Source organism: Grammomys surdaster, unplaced genomic scaffold, assembly GCF_004785775.1.
Source record: "Grammomys surdaster isolate TR1022 unplaced genomic scaffold, NIH_TR_1.0 61, whole genome shotgun sequence".
Lineage (NCBI taxonomy): Eukaryota > Metazoa > Chordata > Mammalia > Rodentia > Muridae > Grammomys > Grammomys surdaster.
The window spans coordinates 536,695-554,114 of NW_021604563.1; the positions used below are offsets into that span (position 1 = coordinate 536,695).

The following is a 17,420-nucleotide window of genomic DNA, read 5'->3' on the forward strand; positions in this document are numbered from 1 at the left end:
CTCTGCCCCTCTGCCCCTCTGCCCCTCTGCCCCTCTGCCCCTCTGCCTTCCAGTGCTGGGATTAAAGCGTGTGCCACCACATTTGGCTTTACTTTTTAAAAAAAAATACAATTTTTTTATTAATTCGTCATAAATCTCACATCATGTACCCCAACCTCAGTCATCTCTCCATCCCTTCAACATCTGCCCTCTGCCCTTGCAACTCCCCTTTCCCCAAAAGCAAAAAATAAAAATAGAAATTAGAGACAAAGAAACAAGCAAACAAACAAAATCTGGCCCTGGAAGCTACAGCGTATCACAGAGTGTCACCCAGTACATCCTTTTCCCTAAACAGCTTTACTTGCAGATGTTCATTGCAATGAGTCTTTGGTCTGGTTCAAGGCCTCTGGCTTCTGCTACACTGTCAATACTGGATCCTCACCAGGACTCCTCTCAGATATCCTGTTGTTGCCCTGGGTCATGGAGATCCTGCAGCTTTGGATCTGCAGGGCTGGCCCCTTCACAAGCTCCATAGCTGGATCTGGGCCTGGGAGATGTCTGAACTGGTTAGCCAGAACACTCTCTTGCACCTGCATCATTAGGGTCAGCTCTCCCACTTTGCCCAGGCAAGGGGTAGGGGCAGCTCTCCCACTCTCACAACCTTGGGCTGGCTCACCCATGCCCCCACCAACAGAGCTTGCTCTATTGTACTGCCCAGGCAATGTGTGTGGGAGGGGGCGGTTTACCTTTTATTTTTACACAAGCTCTTACTATGTTATTCAGGCTGGCATGGAACTTACTCTGTAGCCCAGGTTATCCTTGAATTCCTGATTCTCCTGCCTCAGCTTCCTAAATTGGGATTATAGGCCTGCATAGTGGGACTGACAAGACTATTTCTCTTCTTCCTCCTTTGCCATTTATTTTAAAGTGTGTGTGTGTCTGTGTGTGTGTGTGTCTGCCTGCCTGCCTGCCTGTCTGTCTGTATATGAGAGCGGCCTGTGGAGGCCAGAGGCATTGGATTCCCTGGAACTATTGTTATGCATGTGTGTGCTGGGAACCGAACTCAGGTTCTCTATAAGAACAGTCTGTGCTCTTAACCACTGAGCCACTTCTCCAGCTGAGGACTGACTTCTTATTTGGTGCTAAAGGAAGATACAAAGATAGAGTGGCTAGTGAATCAGAGAGTGTCCACTGGCAATTATTCATGTTTGTACCATGTACTCTTGTAATTCACTCAGTTCTAGAAGTGAATAAAATTCTAAGTTAAGGTCCTTGGCCTGAAAGAACATACAGGTTAGACAACAGAGCAGAGTTTAATAAGTGCCCACAGACTAGCACAATGAAAACTGGGGAGATTGATAAGCCAAGGATGCTTCACTGAGAAGGCAGCATGGAGCTGAGCCCAGGCTGCCACATGGGGATATATTTAATAAGGAGGATATTTCTTCCTATTTTTTTCTTTCACATTTTGTTTCAGTTTTTACTTTCTTTTGAGATAAGATCTTGCTATCTTGTCATGTAGCCCTAGGCTGGCCTCAAACTCACAACAATCCTCCTGCCTCAGTTTCTAGACTAAAGAAATTACAAGTGTGAACCACTATACTCAACAATAGGAAATATATTTTAATTATTATTTTCTTTGTTTTTTGTTTTTTTTTTTCCACAAAAAAATTTGTTGAGGGGAGTAATCGTCAGAAAACACTGTGGGTTAATGGAGCTCTTCTGGGATTCAAAATGAATTAGAAAGTTTCATACTAGAATTGTGAGAAATTAAAATGATGGACATGTGCAAGGATTCCCATCCCTGATGCTGACATTGTGACCTCTCTGTTTCAGGCCTCATATCCAGGCTGAAGTATCCTGTGTCTAAACAGAACAAAAACGCGCCTTCTACTGCAGGCCTGGGCTATGGTAACTAGTTATTTCTGTGGAGTTGGATGGACTGGCAGTTATAAGAATTACCTCAGTAGACCTTGCCTTTTATGATGCTCTTAAGATGTACTGTTTTGTGGCAGTTGTCTCTGGGAAGGGCTAAACAGAACCAAGATATTTAAAAATTTTCTCCCTCTAGTGGTTTCTTCTGGGACTGCAAAAACAGATTCATAAGATTTACTGTTGATGGTTTAAAATTTTACATTTATTTATTTGTGTTTGTGAATACACATATGCATTAGCACACTTGCATAGGTCAGAGGACAAGCTGGAGTTGGCTGTCTCTAACATGCAGATTCAGGGGATCAAACTTGTGTCTTCACGCACAGTGGCAAGCACCTTCACCTACAGAGCCGTCTCACCAGCTCTGTTTATTTTATCATGTAAAAAATTCAATATCCCCGGGCAGTGGTGGCACAAGCCTTTAATCCCAGCACTTCGGAAGCAGAGGCAGGTGAATTTCTGGGTTCAAGGCCAGCCTGGTCTATAGAGTGAGTTCCAGGGCAGCCAGGGCTACACAGAGAAACCCTGTCTCGAAAAACAAAATAATAATAATTCAATATCATTCATTAGCTTATTAACTGTCACTATTAACCCAATCATAACTGAATTTTGGAAGGTCATTTGGTCTATCTTCTTGCCTCCTGGCCAATTTGTACCTAAAATTCCCAGATTCCTCCAACCAGTAATCCTCCTGCCTCCCCTGAGATTTACCTGAATGAAGAAATGAAGATTAGTACTCCTGAGGATATTCCCTTTAATGTTCCTTCCCATTTATTCTTTAGTAGGGAATCTTATCTATTGCAGTCATTATATATACATGCCCCCCTCAAAGAATCACAACAAGTCTTTGTTGTTAGGATCATGGGAAATTGATCCAAAGGACCTGACCTTCTTGAAGGAGCTTGGGACTGGACAATTCGGTGTCGTGAAATATGGGAAGTGGAGGGGCCAATACGATGTGGCCATCAAGATGATCCGAGAAGGTTCCATGTCTGAGGATGAATTCATTGAAGAAGCCAAAGTCATGATGTGAGTTACATCCTAAATTCAACTGTCAACCCAGTTGTAGGAGGAGTCTGGGAACTACAAGGACAGTGCACTGTGGTCCAAGGTGACTTACAGTGGGAGGAGACTGGGATAGGGGTCTGAGGTTTACCCTTGGTGGGTTACCTTACAGAACTGCTAAGGTAATCAGTTCTCTGACTTAGATACTGGTTGGGAATAGTGTTGGGCATGTATATGGACCCTCTCAGTAGCATTGTTCTTCTATGCTTAGGCTTGTTTCTTGTTCATTTGGTAGGCTCCAAATCTCTGCCCACCCCCACATTTGAGGGACTTTTGGGGTTTGTTATGGAAAGGAGAGAATAACATTGCTATTATGGTACCTTATTCGGTATTCTATGCTAGGCCAGGCCCTTTCCTACCCTGCCCCCTTATGACTAGTCTGCAGGGGCAAGACGGGAGGACTAGCTCTTTGCCTCTCCCATAGGAATCTTTCCCATGAGAAGCTAGTGCAGTTGTATGGAGTCTGCACCAAACAGCGCCCCATCTTCATCATCACCGAGTACATGGCTAATGGCTGCCTCTTGAACTACCTGAGGGAGATGCGACACCGCTTCCAGACACAGCAGCTGCTCGAGATGTGCAAAGATGTCTGTGAAGCAATGGAATACTTAGAATCGAAGCAGTTCCTTCACAGAGACCTGGTGAGACCTCAGAAGGACTTGGGGTAGGGCTCAAGGGGTGGAATGAGCATCAGAAGATATAGTGTCCACTGCTGAGGAGGGTTGCAGGTGCCAGCATTTAGATTGTCTCTAGAAATCATTACAGGTTAAGTGTGCATCTGCCCCACCGTTGAGCCCATTGGTTGTCTCCAACCTCAATTCCAACAGGCCTGCCACTTACCCTGAGTCCTTGCCATCTATGAGGAAAGAGTACCCATCCCAGATCTTGAGCAGAAGAGCAATTCTGTGTTTCCCAGTGGGACTGTTCCTGGTACAAAGCCACTATTTGGTTATGTCAGAGTCACAAATATAACCCATAGATATATTTCGATCCATGTTTTCTTTTCTATTTTATTTTTGAGACAGGGTTTTATGTAGCCCAGGCTTTGAACTTCCGATCCTTCTTTCTTTACTCCCAAGTGCTAATGTTATAGGTGTGCATCGCCACCCCGGGCTTATGCAGTGCTGGGAACTGAACCCAGAGCTTCATGCATGCTAGTTAAGAGTTCTATCAACTGAGCACAAAAACTGTCTTATTGTAGTTAACAAAAACCTAAAGAGGGACATTGTACATTTGAAAAACAACTGTACTTTTCAGATTCTCTTGAAAATCTAGACCATCTGGGAAGACAGGACCCACAATCTCACTGCTCATGCTAATAGCCACCTGGAGGTAGAGTGTAGCTCTCTCTTTCATACCCAGCCTGTGTGCTCCATTTTCTACAGTCTCCAACCACTCCACTTCTTTTCTTGCCCGCTTAGCTCCTGGAGGCATCAGTTTGTGCCTGTTTTTTTTTTTTTCAGCTAGATAGAGACTCAAATTGCCCTATTCTGCCTGCCAGAAAGACAAGAAAAAAAAAACCCAAACCAAACAACAACAACAACAAAACCCCACAATGCAATGCAAACATGGGCTGGCTGGTTCTTCTGAATTCTCTTAGCAGTTCACTAGAGTTGTCCATATGAACGGAATTGTTCTGCATGTTTGGTTTAGGACTGGGTAGCAAGTTGCTCTCCACATGATGAGAATGGAGCAAAATTTCTCAGGATCAGTCAAATTTGCTGCCTTGCTGTCATAATCGCAGCACTTTCGAGACTGAAACAGGAGGATTCTCATAAGTTTGAGGGCAGCCTGAGCTATATAGAGAGTTCTTGGTCAGCCTGGAGTACAGAATAAGACCCCTTCTCTCTCTTTAAAAAAAAAAAGGCAGGGGATATAGCTTTGCTGGCAAAGTGCCTATAGAGTAAGACAAAAAAAAAACAACACCAAGTTCAGATCCCTAGCACCAATATAAAAGCCAGTATAGCAGCACATATCTGTAATCCTAGTACCAGGGCATTTTTGGGAGACAGGCAGATCCCTGGAGCTCATTGGCCAGCCTGGCCCAATCAGTGAGCTCTAGGTTCAGTGACCCTGTCTCAAGAAACAAAGTAGAGTCATTAAAGAAGACACCTGACATCAACCTCTGGCCTCTACATGCCCACACATCCATGTGCATATGCAACTCCATGCTGGTGGGCAGAAACTGTCTTTAACTAAAGTCAAGGATGCAGTCTCACTTACCTATTGTCCTGTAGGCAGCTCGAAACTGTTTGGTAAATGATCAAGGAGTCGTGAAAGTATCTGATTTTGGCCTGTCTAGGTGAGTGTGCCTTCTTCATCTTCCCATCTCTTACTTATTTTGGCAAAGGGGTTGTGCTATGTGGTCTATGCCTGCCTAACTTGTGAGTACTGTATCTTGCCTCGGCTTCTCCACTACTGGGATTCCAGGCATGAGCAACCACCTCAGCTTTATCCTTTCCTTCACTGCTGTATGCCTCTCCTTTCATCTTTTTCCTCTGCACCCTTCCTCCCTCTTCATTCTTCTCCTGTTTCCCCAGTATCTTATCTTGATCTGCTAAACCTGATGACTCCCTCGTAACTCCTTCCTTGGTCTAACCCTTATTGGTTTCTGCAGGCTGCAAGAAAGTGGGGAAGAAGAAATGCAGAGAAAGGAAGGGGTGGAGTAGAGAAGAGGAAAGGAGTCATTAGTTTTTTCCCTGTTTATTCTTTCTTTTTTGTTTTTTTGTTTTGTTTTGTTTTGTTTTTCGAGACAGGGTTTCTCTGTGTAGCCCTGGCTGTCCTGGAACTCACTCTGTAGACCAGGCTAGCCTCGAACTCTCGAACTCAGAAATCCGCTGGCCTCTGCCTCCCAAGTGCTGGGATTAAAGGCGTGTGCCACCATCGCCCAGCTTCCCTGTTTATTCTTATTGTAACCATATTGTTAATGAGGAAAGTGAAATCAGACATCAAGATGTGAGCCGAAACTGGTGGCCCAGGCCTGTAATCCTATCAAATCTGGAGGCTCAAACAGTACCATGATTGAAAACTCAAGGCCAGCCTAGGCAATTTAGAGAGACACTGTCTCGATTGTTTTTCAAAAGTCCAAAAAAATATTAGAAGTGTTTATCATTACTAGGGCCCTAGCCTAGCATGTGCAAAGGGTCCTAGGTTCAACCACATAGAAGGTAAATAAATACTTTTCTAAAGAGAAAGAAAACAGGGGTTTTGTTAAAAGTAACATTTGTAAAAAGGCATTGGCTGGCCGGCTGAGACTGAGAAAGAAAGGAAATGTGCATTTGGACAGCCCTTGAGGTGTGTGCTGAGAAGATGGGCACACATCAAGCCGTCTAAATCTTAATGGCAACAAGTCTTGACTCTCTTGCAGGTATGTCCTTGATGATGAATACACCAGCTCTGTAGGCTCCAAATTTCCAGTCCGGTGGTCTCCACCAGAAGTGCTTATGTATAGCAAGTTCAGCAGCAAATCTGATATCTGGGCTTTTGGTAAGTAGATAAGAACATACAGATGAGGGTGTCAAGATGGTTTAGTGAGTAAACTGCTCCTGATGCAGCCCTGACAACCTGAGGTCCAGCACCAGACCCCACATAAAAGCTGCAAGTAGTAGAGAATACAGGCATCTGTAATCTCACTATGTCCCTACCAGCAGATAGGAGACAGAGACCAGAGAATCACAAGTAGCTCATGGACCAGCTAGCCTGTAGAATGGACCAGAAAAACAGCAAGGGAGACCTTTATCTCAAAGAAGGTGAAAGGTGAAGATCAACCCCCGAGGTTGTTATCTGATTTCCACTGTATGCTGTGGTGCAAGTGCTTGAACACACACACACACACACACACACACACACACACATACACACACACACAAACGGACACACACACACAAACGGACACACACACATACAGAGACACACACAGTAGGCTGGGGGAGGGGAGAAGAGAGAATATAGATTATACAGCTCAAAGAAGAACATAACAGGAAAGTTCAAACTTGTATTCCTCTTGTCATTCATCTGATCCTTGGGTGCTTCTTATGTGGCAGGGACCACAGGGGTTTTTGAGGACAAACACAGCAAACTGGACATAATCTCTGTCTTCTTAGAAATTACAATCTATCCCAGGAAACAAACCATTCATTATTCAACAGCTTCTGAATACTGATTATGTACTAGGCACTCTGCCAGAGTCTGAAGCTACCAAGACAAACAAGACACAGGCTCTCTCTTCTACAGTAACTAATAATGAATGGGCTAGCATAGTTCAGCTCTGGTGCAGCCAGGACTGTGGCAGAAGTCTGGACAAAATGCAAAATCCATCGAGGGAGAAATCAGCGTATTCTAATCTTGGAGGTTCATCAAGAAGGATTAGTCCCCAAGTATTCCAAGAAGACCGAATGCACATCTATCTCCTTCTTATCTTCTAGGGGTTTTAATGTGGGAGATTTACTCCTTGGGGAAAATGCCATATGAGAGATTTACTAACAGTGAGACAGCAGAACACATTGCTCAAGGCTTACGTCTCTACAGGCCTCATCTGGCCTCAGAGAGGGTATATACCATCATGTACAGCTGCTGGCATGAGGTAAGGGTTCCATCTTAAACTATTCCCTTGGACTCAATTTCTCATTTAGCTGGCCAGTCCCTGCTCTCCATGGTCACATGTCAGCTGGGCACTGCCTTATGGCTGCACGTGCTTTCTCATCCTGGGCTGCATCCTAATCCTCTGAAGGCCTTTTGTACCCATCCTAATCCTCACTAGAGTATTATTAGTAGACTCCGATAACTATTTCAGCTTTAAGAGTGGGGAGTTTGGAAGACCGTGCTATCTACCAAAGGCACTCAGGGAAGAGAATGGGTGTTACAAAGTCTGGAATCACCCGGGTGGCGGCGACAGTGGTGTATGCCTTTGATCCCCAAAACAAAACAAAAAAAAGTCTGTAATCATTATCTGGGACTCACCTTTCTTCCATTTTACTAGCTTACAACCTTTTCTGGTTGAGGTTCTAAGTGAGACTTTAAAAACCCTGTCACCAAGGAAGGACCTAAAATAGTATTGTTTGTCTGCTCTGGTTTGGAGGTTTTGCTTCTAAAATATTTTAAAATTATTTTATTATTTTATATGTATGGGTGTTTTGCCTGTATGTATATCTGATGCCCAGGAAGGCCAGAAAAGGACATTAGATCTCCTGGAACTAGAGTTACAGACAGCTGCGAGCCACCATGTGGGTGCTGGGAATCAAACCTGGGTCTGCTGGAAGAGCAGTCAGTGCTCTAAATACCTGTGCCATCTCACTAGCTCACTGTGGTTTTAATTTAATTTTTATTATACATTTTGAGGGGGTGCCGTTGTAGTATTTTGGAAATAAGGATCATGTTTCACTATTCTAAAAATGCTTTTCTGGGGCTGGGGAATGGGGTTTAATTGGGAGAGTGCTTACCTAGCATTAATGTCACCTTTATTTGGTCTCCAGCACCTCATAAGCCAGCTGTGTGGTGCACGTGTCTGTTTGAGACCAGGTCTAGAAATGTCAGGTTGGCCTTAAACACTTTTTATAGCCAAAGTTGACAACTTTCAACTTTCTCCCCAATTGCAGGAGTCAGAGGCATGCATTTCTATGTTCTACTCCTAAGGAATTTTTTTTTAGCATTTTTTGAGAGACAGTCTCTCTACATAGATAGCCATGGCTGTCCTGGAACATACTGTGTAGACCAGGTCAAACTCTAACTCACAGAAATCCACCTGTCTCTGTCTTCCAAGTGTCAGGATTCAAGGCATGTGCCGCCATGCTCAGCCTCCCAAGGAATTTTTAAAAATATAAATTACTGGGCTTCTTTCCCAGAGATCCTGTATAAGTACATCTGCTATGAAACACTGAAATCTTTTCAAGCATCCTAGGAACTGCTGATACTTGAAAACCACTGATTTAAATACTATGAAATTGATGACCCTTCAGTTCTGACATACCAGGGACAACTATCTAGTCCCAACACTCAAGAATTTGAGGCCGGAGATTTTGTCATCAGGTTAGCCTGGGCTACATCTTGTATTCCAGGGCAGCCTGGGATAGAGAGTGATATCCTATCTCAAAACTAACAACAAAAATCTAAAATAAACTTTCTTTTTAAAAAAGACCAAATCTTAGCCAGGCATGGTAGCATATGCCTTTAATCTCAGCATCCAGGAGGGAGTGGCAGGTAGGTCTCTGTGAGTTTGAGGCCAGCCTGGTCTACATAGTGAGTTCTAGGACCTCCAGGGCTATGCAAAGAGACCCTGTCTCCAAATAAAAGAACAAATCTAAAAAAAAATGACCTAGTCTAAGAGCTCTCCAAAAAAGAGCCTTAATCTGACTGCTGATCTCCAAAAGAGTAGTAATCTTAAAGTCAGACTAACAAAAGGCCCTAGTTGTGAAGGGTTCATTCCAGGCAGTCTGGGGCTTTGTAAAGTTAAGTTCTCTGTTCATTTAGCTTTATAATCACAGAAAGTGCATTTGAAACCTGGCTTTAAGAGTTCTGGTCTGGCCGGGCGGTAGTGGCACACGCCTTTAATTCCAGCACTTGGGAGGCAGAGGCAGGCGGATTTCTGAGTACAAGGCCAGCCTGGTCTACAGAGTGAGTTCCAGAACAGCCAGGGCTACATAGAGAAACCCTGTCTTGAAAAAACAAAAACAAAAACAAAAACAAAAAAGAGTTCTGGTCTTCTAACCAGCTAACCACACCTGATAGCCATTTTCATTTCAAGCTCTGAAATAATGAAGCAGCGTGCATAAATTTGCAGTGAGCGTATGCTCAGTTTTAATCAGCCTGTCAGCTTAACCTGTCAACTGTCCTTACCACACAAACAACTTGAGTTGTGCTGGGCAGTGGTGGCACAAGCTTTTTACCCCAGTAGAAACAGGAGGATCTCAGAGTTCAAGGCCAGCCTGGTCAGCAGAGCAAGTTCCACAACAGCCAGGGCTACACAGAGAAATCCTGTCTTGAAAACAAATAACAAAATACAAAACAACAACAAGAAAAGAACGAACAAGTAAAAGAGTAACCCTAGTCTCCTTTATGTAACAGCCAGTTGAAAGCTCAGCTAGGCAGTCCTTGCCTGGTTTGGGGGAAGAGATGCAAGGGAGAAAGAAGTAAAGGCAAAGTCCTTAGCACTATGGGCTAGAGAGATGGCTCAGTAGTTAAGAGCTTTTGCTGCTCTTTCAGAGGACCTAGTTTCAATTCCCAGCACCACCATGGCAGCTTGCTCACAACTATCTGGACCTCCAGTTCCAGGTGATCTAACTAACATCCTCACACAGACAAATGCACAGGCAAACCACCAATGCACATAAAAATAAACTATTTTAAAAAAATGAGTTGCTAAGCTGAAAAGCACACAAGGACTTTATGGAGACCTGTAATTTCATTTTTCTTCATCGTGTGTTATCAAGAAGATGCAGCTGCTGGGTATTTAGTACATATGTAATAGACATAATACTTTGTGATTTACTACACAGGGAGGGCTCCTTGTGGATTCTGGATTCTATACTGTAACACTGTCCATTTTCTTTGGTTTTAGAAAGCAGATGAACGTCCTAGTTTCAAAATTCTCTTGAGTAACATTCTAGATGTCATGGATGAAGAATCCTGAGCTGGCTGATAACCTTCGTGGACCTACTCCTCTCCCCTACAAGTCCTAATTCCACTTTTCCCGAGGAGCTCCCTGGCTCCAGGGCTCTAGCCTTCCATGCTCCTACTGAATACATAAAGGCCCCTGTACAACTAAGAATGCCTTTCTTCTCTCCTTCCCCAGCATAATACTCTGAGCAAAGGCCAAGGAATTTCTGTGTCTGGTATTACTTCAAGACTCCTAACAGACTGAATTTGGGATTGGGAACATTTTGGGGGAGGGAAAGGTGTAAATAGCTCCACAAGTTGTCCAACAACTTGTTGGTTCAGTGTTGAGTTGGGGGCGGGGGTAGGAATGGTGCCATTAAAATGGGAGAGGTTGTTTTGATACAATAAAATTATTGGAAAGAGTGAAGTTATCTATTTTAATTCATTACACAGCCGTCCTGAAGCTCCCTGGAAATTGCAGAAAATCGTATCATTAGTTTGACAAATTCCTAATCTAGAACTCGACAGAACCCACATTCCCCGCCCGCCCCCTTACTCTTGTTAAAGCCTACCTCTGAATTCTGTACGAGTTCACAAACCTCCCACCGTGCTGGGCACACAGTAGACAAACAGTATCATTTGAATATATCTTAAAGTTAGGAACAAACTCAGCCAGAGCCTCATTCCCATACATTAAGAGGAAAACTCAAAAGAAATGGACTCAGGGGCCGAAGGTAGCTAGTTAATTCCCAAGAGTTCTGGCTTGTGGGTAAAGGCATGGCTGAGAAAGCGCGGGCCAATTTGGAAGTGGGCAGGGTGGAGTTGTAGGGCGGACCCTTCAGTGGACCACGTGGTATGAAGCAACTTCCTCTTTTCCTTTATGCTACTCTTTTCTTTTTTGGATTTTTGCTCCCACAGCCGGGCGCTACCGCGGGGTTGCGGTGGGGATCGGATCCCGCGAACCACTCCGCAGTCCCGGCTCGCGGGGAGCGGGCAGAGCCGGCGGGGACAGCAGCCCCGCGCCGACGCGGTGAGCTCACAGGGCGGTCCCGGAGGCGGGGGCGGGGGCGGGGGAGGTTGTAGTTCCGGTTCCGTCACCCAGACACGTGAAGGTCGGCGAGTCTGTTCAGTGCTCGCTTCGGCCCGCGTGGTCGTGCCGGGATGGAGTCCTCCTCGTCCTCTTCAGGCTCGGCTCTGGGCGCCGTGGACCCTCAGTTGCAGCATTTCATCGAGGTGGAGACGCAGAAGCAGCGCTTCCAGCAGCTGGTGCACCAGATGACGGAACTTTGCTGGGTGAGGAGTTCGAGACTCAGATCCCGACGCTGTGCCTACTTTTCCCGTGCCCTTGTCCCCACGGGACTTGCTAGAATGTCGGGAACTCCAGAGTGGGAGGTCTTAGCTATACTCTGGGTTCTCAGATTCCTTAGGATGAGCCTGGAGGGACTACAGTGATTCCTCGGGGAGACCATAGGTGCAAAGGATTGGGAGTCACACACTTACACCGCTGTCCTACCCAGAACTCTGAGGCACTTGAGACTGAAGTTGTTTAGTGCTGGCAGCTAGAAGTGAACGGAGTCCCCAATCCTGGAATTTTAGGGAGCCTGAATCCCAGAGAGTCTGTGAGTTATTTCAGGACTCCTCAGGATTTACCTAGATTACCCAGATATAACCCCTCCTGATGAAATGACAAGCGGCTCTATCTCATTAAGTATAAAAGTGGCATAATCTCTCCTAACATACACATTTATTTGTTTTCACCGTGAGTCGTTGTGTAATACCAAGCCATTAAGGTTTGAAGGTTGACAAATTGAGTCTGCTCGGAGAGGGGACTTTGGCAAAGGGGCAGAGGCATTTGTTTGTAGCTGAGATCAAAGTGTTCTGGTTGCCAAGGGCAGCACACCGCCCTCCACTGACATAAAAACTTAAAGAATTTTAGAGGCCAAGGATAATATTTATTGGAATTGGAGAGACTCTTAAGAGTTGTGTGCAAAAGCAGGGAACCATGAACAAAATGTATTCTAAAAGTTTCAATCTATATACAGACATTGCTTTACTTGGTCCTTTTTCTGTAAACTTACATATTGCTGGACAGTGCTCTTTAGAAATGTTCCATTAATTTGGATCAGAGGGTTTCTTCTCCCCCCACCTCTCTGAGACAAGGTTTCCTGTATTCCAGGCTGGCATCATACTGAACGGAAGGCTTAGAATAGCTGAAAATGACCTTGAATTCCTGGTCTTCCTGCTTCCCCCACCTTTCAAGTACCAAGTTTACAGTCATTCACCACCACTTCCAGCATTTTAAAAATCCTTTTAAAAATGTATCTTTAGAGACAGGGCTTTACTATTTACTTTAGAGATCTTTCTAGCTCTGCCTCCATCAAGATAGGATAGATCCTTTCTCTAAAAGTTTTTGGTTCATTATATTTGGGTGGGAGTTAGGTGAGGTTAATGACTGTTAAGGATTAATGGTGGTACATGCCTTTAATTTCTGCAGAGGCAGGTCTATCTCTTGAATTCGTGGCCGGCCTGGTCTACAGAGTGGGTTCCAGGACAGCCAGGGCTACACAGAGAAACTCTTATCTTGAAAAACCATAAAAGAATAAGCTAGAAGAGAGGGATTTATTTTTTCATTCAATGTTATAGCCACGAGTAAGTTTCTCATGTGCTAATAAAAGAAGTCTATATCTATGCTCAAGCAAGCAACCCAGATTAAAACTTTGTGGATACTAAGTAGAACGAGGAGTTGTTGAGAGGGAGAGGGAGAGGGAGGAGGTTAAGAGTGTAATAGTGAATATGATCAAAGTATATCATTTACATAATATCATTTAATAAATATATCATATATCATTTAATAAATATATCATTTAATAAATGCTTCATTGAAGCATTTATTAAAAACCCTGAACTATAGAGCCTTCTTTAGAAAACATTAGCTTTTCATTTCTTCCTGAGGGGATTCAAGAACCTTCGGTGTGTTAGGTAGGATAATCAGTCCCCGAACTTTGGAAGCAGAGACAAAGGGATTACAATTTCCAGGCCATCTAGCCCTACATAGTGAGAGCTTGTCTCAAAAGACAATCAACACTGTTTTAAATAAACAAGGTTACAGAATGTTGGTATGTAGATTTTCTTTGTTTTTAGGGCACCTAACTGATTTATCTCTTTTCTTTTCTCTTTCTTTCTCTCTCTCTTTCTTTTCTTTCCTTCCTTCCTTCCTCTCCCCCTCTCTCTCTCTCTCTCTCTCTCTCTCTCTCTCTCTCTTTCTTTCTTTCTTTCTTTCTTTCTTTCTTTCTTCATAGAGTTTCTCTGTGTAGCCCTGGCTGTCCTGGAACTCACAATGTTCCAGGCTGGCCTGGAACTCAGAAATCCGCCTGCCTCTTTCTCCCAAGTGCTGGGATTAAAGGCGTGTGCCACCACTGATTTATCTCATAATCATTTTCTTCCACAGTTCATTTAAAGGCATTTAATGTCAGTATTATATGTAGAGTTACAGTCCAATCCAGAAAACAGTGTTTTTTTTTTTTTTTTTTTTTCGGGGTTGGGGAGTCAAGACAGGGTTTATCTGTGTAGTCCTGGCTGGCCTTGAACTCAGATCCACCTGCTTTTGCAGGTCATTTCACTTGTATTTTTGCTACTTTTCTCACTCCTATATCTAAGGTGTGCCATTTTCTGCCCCCTTTGAACAAACTCTGCCAGAGTTCCCACTTAATTAAGTGAAGACTGATAGTGGTGTCTATTCCATTGCCTTGCTGGAAAATGTAGGCCTGTGTCCAATTGCTTATCAGTTGGTAAGATGCCAAATGTGAACATTTTTATATTAGTTTTTTCAGTCAGTATAAAAAAAACCATGAGCTTCATCGTGGCATATATGTTCTTTTAACACATGTATTTCTTGCCTCCCTTTGATTTCTTTCTATTATACTCTTTCTAGTTACATCTCACACACATGCACACACATACACACACACACCTATAGAAACACAATTTTAAACTAGGTGCCACAGGTGAGAGAAAACGGGTCTAAATGTATTAACAAATCAGAAGATTTAGGCAGACTTATTGCTATAAGCAAAGGACCTTTATTCGCAAGTTCCCTTTGTGATTCTGTTTCTTGTTCGGAACAGGAGAAGTGCATGGATAAGCCTGGGCCTAAGTTGGACAGTCGGGCTGAGGCCTGCTTTGTGAACTGCGTTGAGCGCTTCATTGATACAAGCCAGTTCATCTTAAATCGACTGGAACAGACCCAGAAGTCCAAGCCTGTCTTCTCAGAAAGCCTGTCTGACTGATCTCAGCATTACCTCTTTGGAAAAGTAGTTCAAGAAGTGAAGAGCTGCTGATGAGGTGGTTGAAGAAATGGCTGTGGGGGGATTAACTCCCAATATTTTTTATCCTCTTGGGACATCTTGTCACCTGAGAATGAACAAAGACCAATTTTTATGTATGGGAGTTGAGAGTCATGTGTATTTAGTTGTGTTTTTAAAGCTAACCATGTGACAATTGACACATAAATGAAAGTATGTGATGAATATTACCGTATATGGGACTATGCTTTCTACTAGGTCCCTTAACTGCTTTATATAACTTTGATAGTGGAACTGCTTTCTAGAATTTGATAGTGGGACCACATAGGGTAAATCTCGATTTGTATGGGTTCGTTTCTGATTTTTTAGGGAGATCTTTGTGTCAGAAAAATTGGCAGTGGGGAAATACCCTGGCACTGTTTAACTGTGAGCTTTCTTTCAAGTTTGACTTGGAGCTGAGAAAAAGTCCTATGCAGTGTTCATACAATCCAGCTTCTTAGGTTGTCTCGCTCTCCTACTGTGACTTACTTAACTATCAAATTGAAAATACCATCTCAAGGTGTAACAGGAAGCCAGGGAATCCAGAGGGCTTTAGTCATAATGGAACCTAGCTGATGAGCATTATTCTTACTACCAGACAGCCACAAGAAGTTAACTTACTTTGTATATCAGGATGCAAAACATTCACAGATGTGCCTAAAGAAATAGCGATTGAGGCCAGTTCAAAAGTAACAACAGTTTCAGGTAGAGGTGCATGCCTGATGTTAGTCATAAATTTCCATTAACTGCATTCGTTTGGTCACTGAAATAAAAGCTCGCAAGATCAACTTTGTGATGAAGAGGCTTTCTATTTTGGGTTTTTAACTGCAACTCGGATTTTATGTGGGCTCACTCCAAGACAGAAGTGTAGTTAGTTTCTGTTCTAGAGGTCCCTGAAGTTTTTGTGAGAAGAAAATACTTGGAAATGAGAAGGGAAAAACACTCTGCGAAGATAGAGGAGCTTTTGTTGACTTCCCCTTTTGTATTTAAATTCTCATAGACTTCTTTCCATTTTTCAAAGGAAAAGTGCCTAGTATGAATCTGTGAATCTGGACAAATACACATTTGTAATATATCCTCATGGGCACTACCAGGAAATTTCGGCAAATAGTGATGAAAAAAAAAACATATGTATGTGTGTGTGTGTGTGTGTGTGTGTGTATATATATATATATATACATACATATGAGACAAACTAAGGTATCTTTTCTAAGCTAGACTCAGATTGAATAGAAGCAGCCCTAAGGTTGAAGAGATTAGTCCTAACCAAGGAAGACAGTAAGAAAGCCATAGATTTCAGTGTAGTAAGCTCATTAGGAAGCAAAAAAAACCTAAGTCTGAGAAGAATTTGAAAGAAAACAACATGATACGGGTGTTAGGAAATGTTTGTAGAGCTTTGTTAGTTTCTAACAAATAACAGCGGAGACTGAAAGGGCCAAGTGACCAAGCCTTACAAGTACCAAGGAGAATTATTTGGTAGGGCTAACAGTCTAAGAGCCTCAGGGTAGAAGTTACAAAATTAAAAGTGACTAAGGAGGAACATAGGCCAGTGTGAGGCCTTTCAGCTTTTACCTAGCATGATGGGAAATCATTTGATTTGAGCAAATGCGTGATGTCATATAACTTGCTGCTTGGTGTAATAGTACTTAGGGTAGACACCTGACTGCCATATAACTTAAGACCTAAGTGGCACAGGGAGTTCTTTAGTCGTTTTTTTCCTTAGTTCTGTATTTTGAGTGAAGAGTCTCTGTCCTGGCTGTCCTGGGGTTAGCTCTGTAGACCAGATTGGCCTCAAACTCTGCCTCCTAAGTGCTGGGATGAAAGACATGCGCCACCATGCTGGAAGTTATTCTTCATTCTTAGTATGTTTTATTACTATATCATTATTCCTTCTGATTTCTCATTCAATAACAACATATTCTCATGAAAGACATGTGCCACTGTTCTGGAAATTATTCTTCATTCTTAATATATTTTATTACTATATCATTATTCCTTTCGATTTCTCATTCAATAACAACATATTCTCATTGTATGTATTCAGGAAGCTAAGTGTTTTCACATGCTCAGCTAATACATTGAGAAAGGTCATACATTATGTCAGGTATGTACATCATGCGTTGGCACTGTCGTGTTCAAAAGCACTAGGTACAAGACAATAGAGATGAAAAAGTAGAACATTGTCTCCTGCTTCCAGAAGTATAATAGCAACCCATAGGGTCTTGTCGGTCTTGGGCTTTCACATTGAAGCTGTCCTCAATTCCACTGGTGCAGTTCTATTCATTTCTGTTCTCTCATCAGGAGGGGTTATTCCAAGGATTATCCACTGGCACAGTTCTCTTAAAACTTCCTCCAGGCTCTTATTTGTTGGCACATAGTAGACTCAAAGGCTGATGGAAGCCTGTCTTATATTCCACATCTTCGGACTATGTAGGCATATGGGCCTTCCTCAGATGTACCTTTCTCAAATGTATGGTTTGAATAGGGTTAAATGTATTCTCATGAGTTCAT

At 43.1% G+C, this 17,420-nt stretch overlaps 2 protein-coding genes across 2 annotated transcripts in view; both read left to right on the plus strand.

Annotated features, from left to right (window-relative positions):
• Positions 1–10,996, plus strand: part of Btk (Bruton tyrosine kinase) — a 42,807-nt gene extending 31,811 nt beyond the window's left edge. Inside the window, exons 13-19 of the mRNA XM_028778495.1 lie at positions 1,816–1,890; positions 2,772–2,943; positions 3,404–3,620; positions 5,217–5,281; positions 6,347–6,465; positions 7,404–7,561; positions 10,532–10,996. Of these exons, the coding sequence (XP_028634328.1) occupies positions 1,816–1,890; positions 2,772–2,943; positions 3,404–3,620; positions 5,217–5,281; positions 6,347–6,465; positions 7,404–7,561; positions 10,532–10,603 (878 nt within the window). The 3' untranslated portion in view covers positions 10,604–10,996. The remainder of the gene's footprint in view (positions 1–1,815; positions 1,891–2,771; positions 2,944–3,403; positions 3,621–5,216; positions 5,282–6,346; positions 6,466–7,403; positions 7,562–10,531) is intronic.
• Positions 10,997–11,648: 652 nt separating this feature from the next.
• Positions 11,649–15,697, plus strand: Timm8a (translocase of inner mitochondrial membrane 8A). The gene is made up of 2 exons (XM_028784612.1): positions 11,649–11,862; positions 14,694–15,697. The coding sequence occupies exons 1-2, from the start codon at positions 11,731–11,733 to the stop codon at positions 14,853–14,855; spliced, it is 294 nt and encodes a 97-aa protein (XP_028640445.1). The 5' UTR covers positions 11,649–11,730; the 3' UTR covers positions 14,856–15,697.
• Positions 15,698–17,420: the final 1,723 nt, after the last annotated feature.

What these genes read in the sequence shown, in the direction of transcription:
- Timm8a (XM_028784612.1), top strand. Translation starts at nt 11,731, where the DNA reads ATGGAGTCCTCCTCGTCCTCTTCAGGCTCGGCTCTGGGCGCCGTGGAC. An exon ending in AGATGACGGAACTTTGCTGG is followed by an intron (nt 11,863 to 14,693) that starts GTGAGGAGTTCG and finishes TGTTCGGAACAG; the next exon opens with GAGAAGTGCATGGATAAGCC.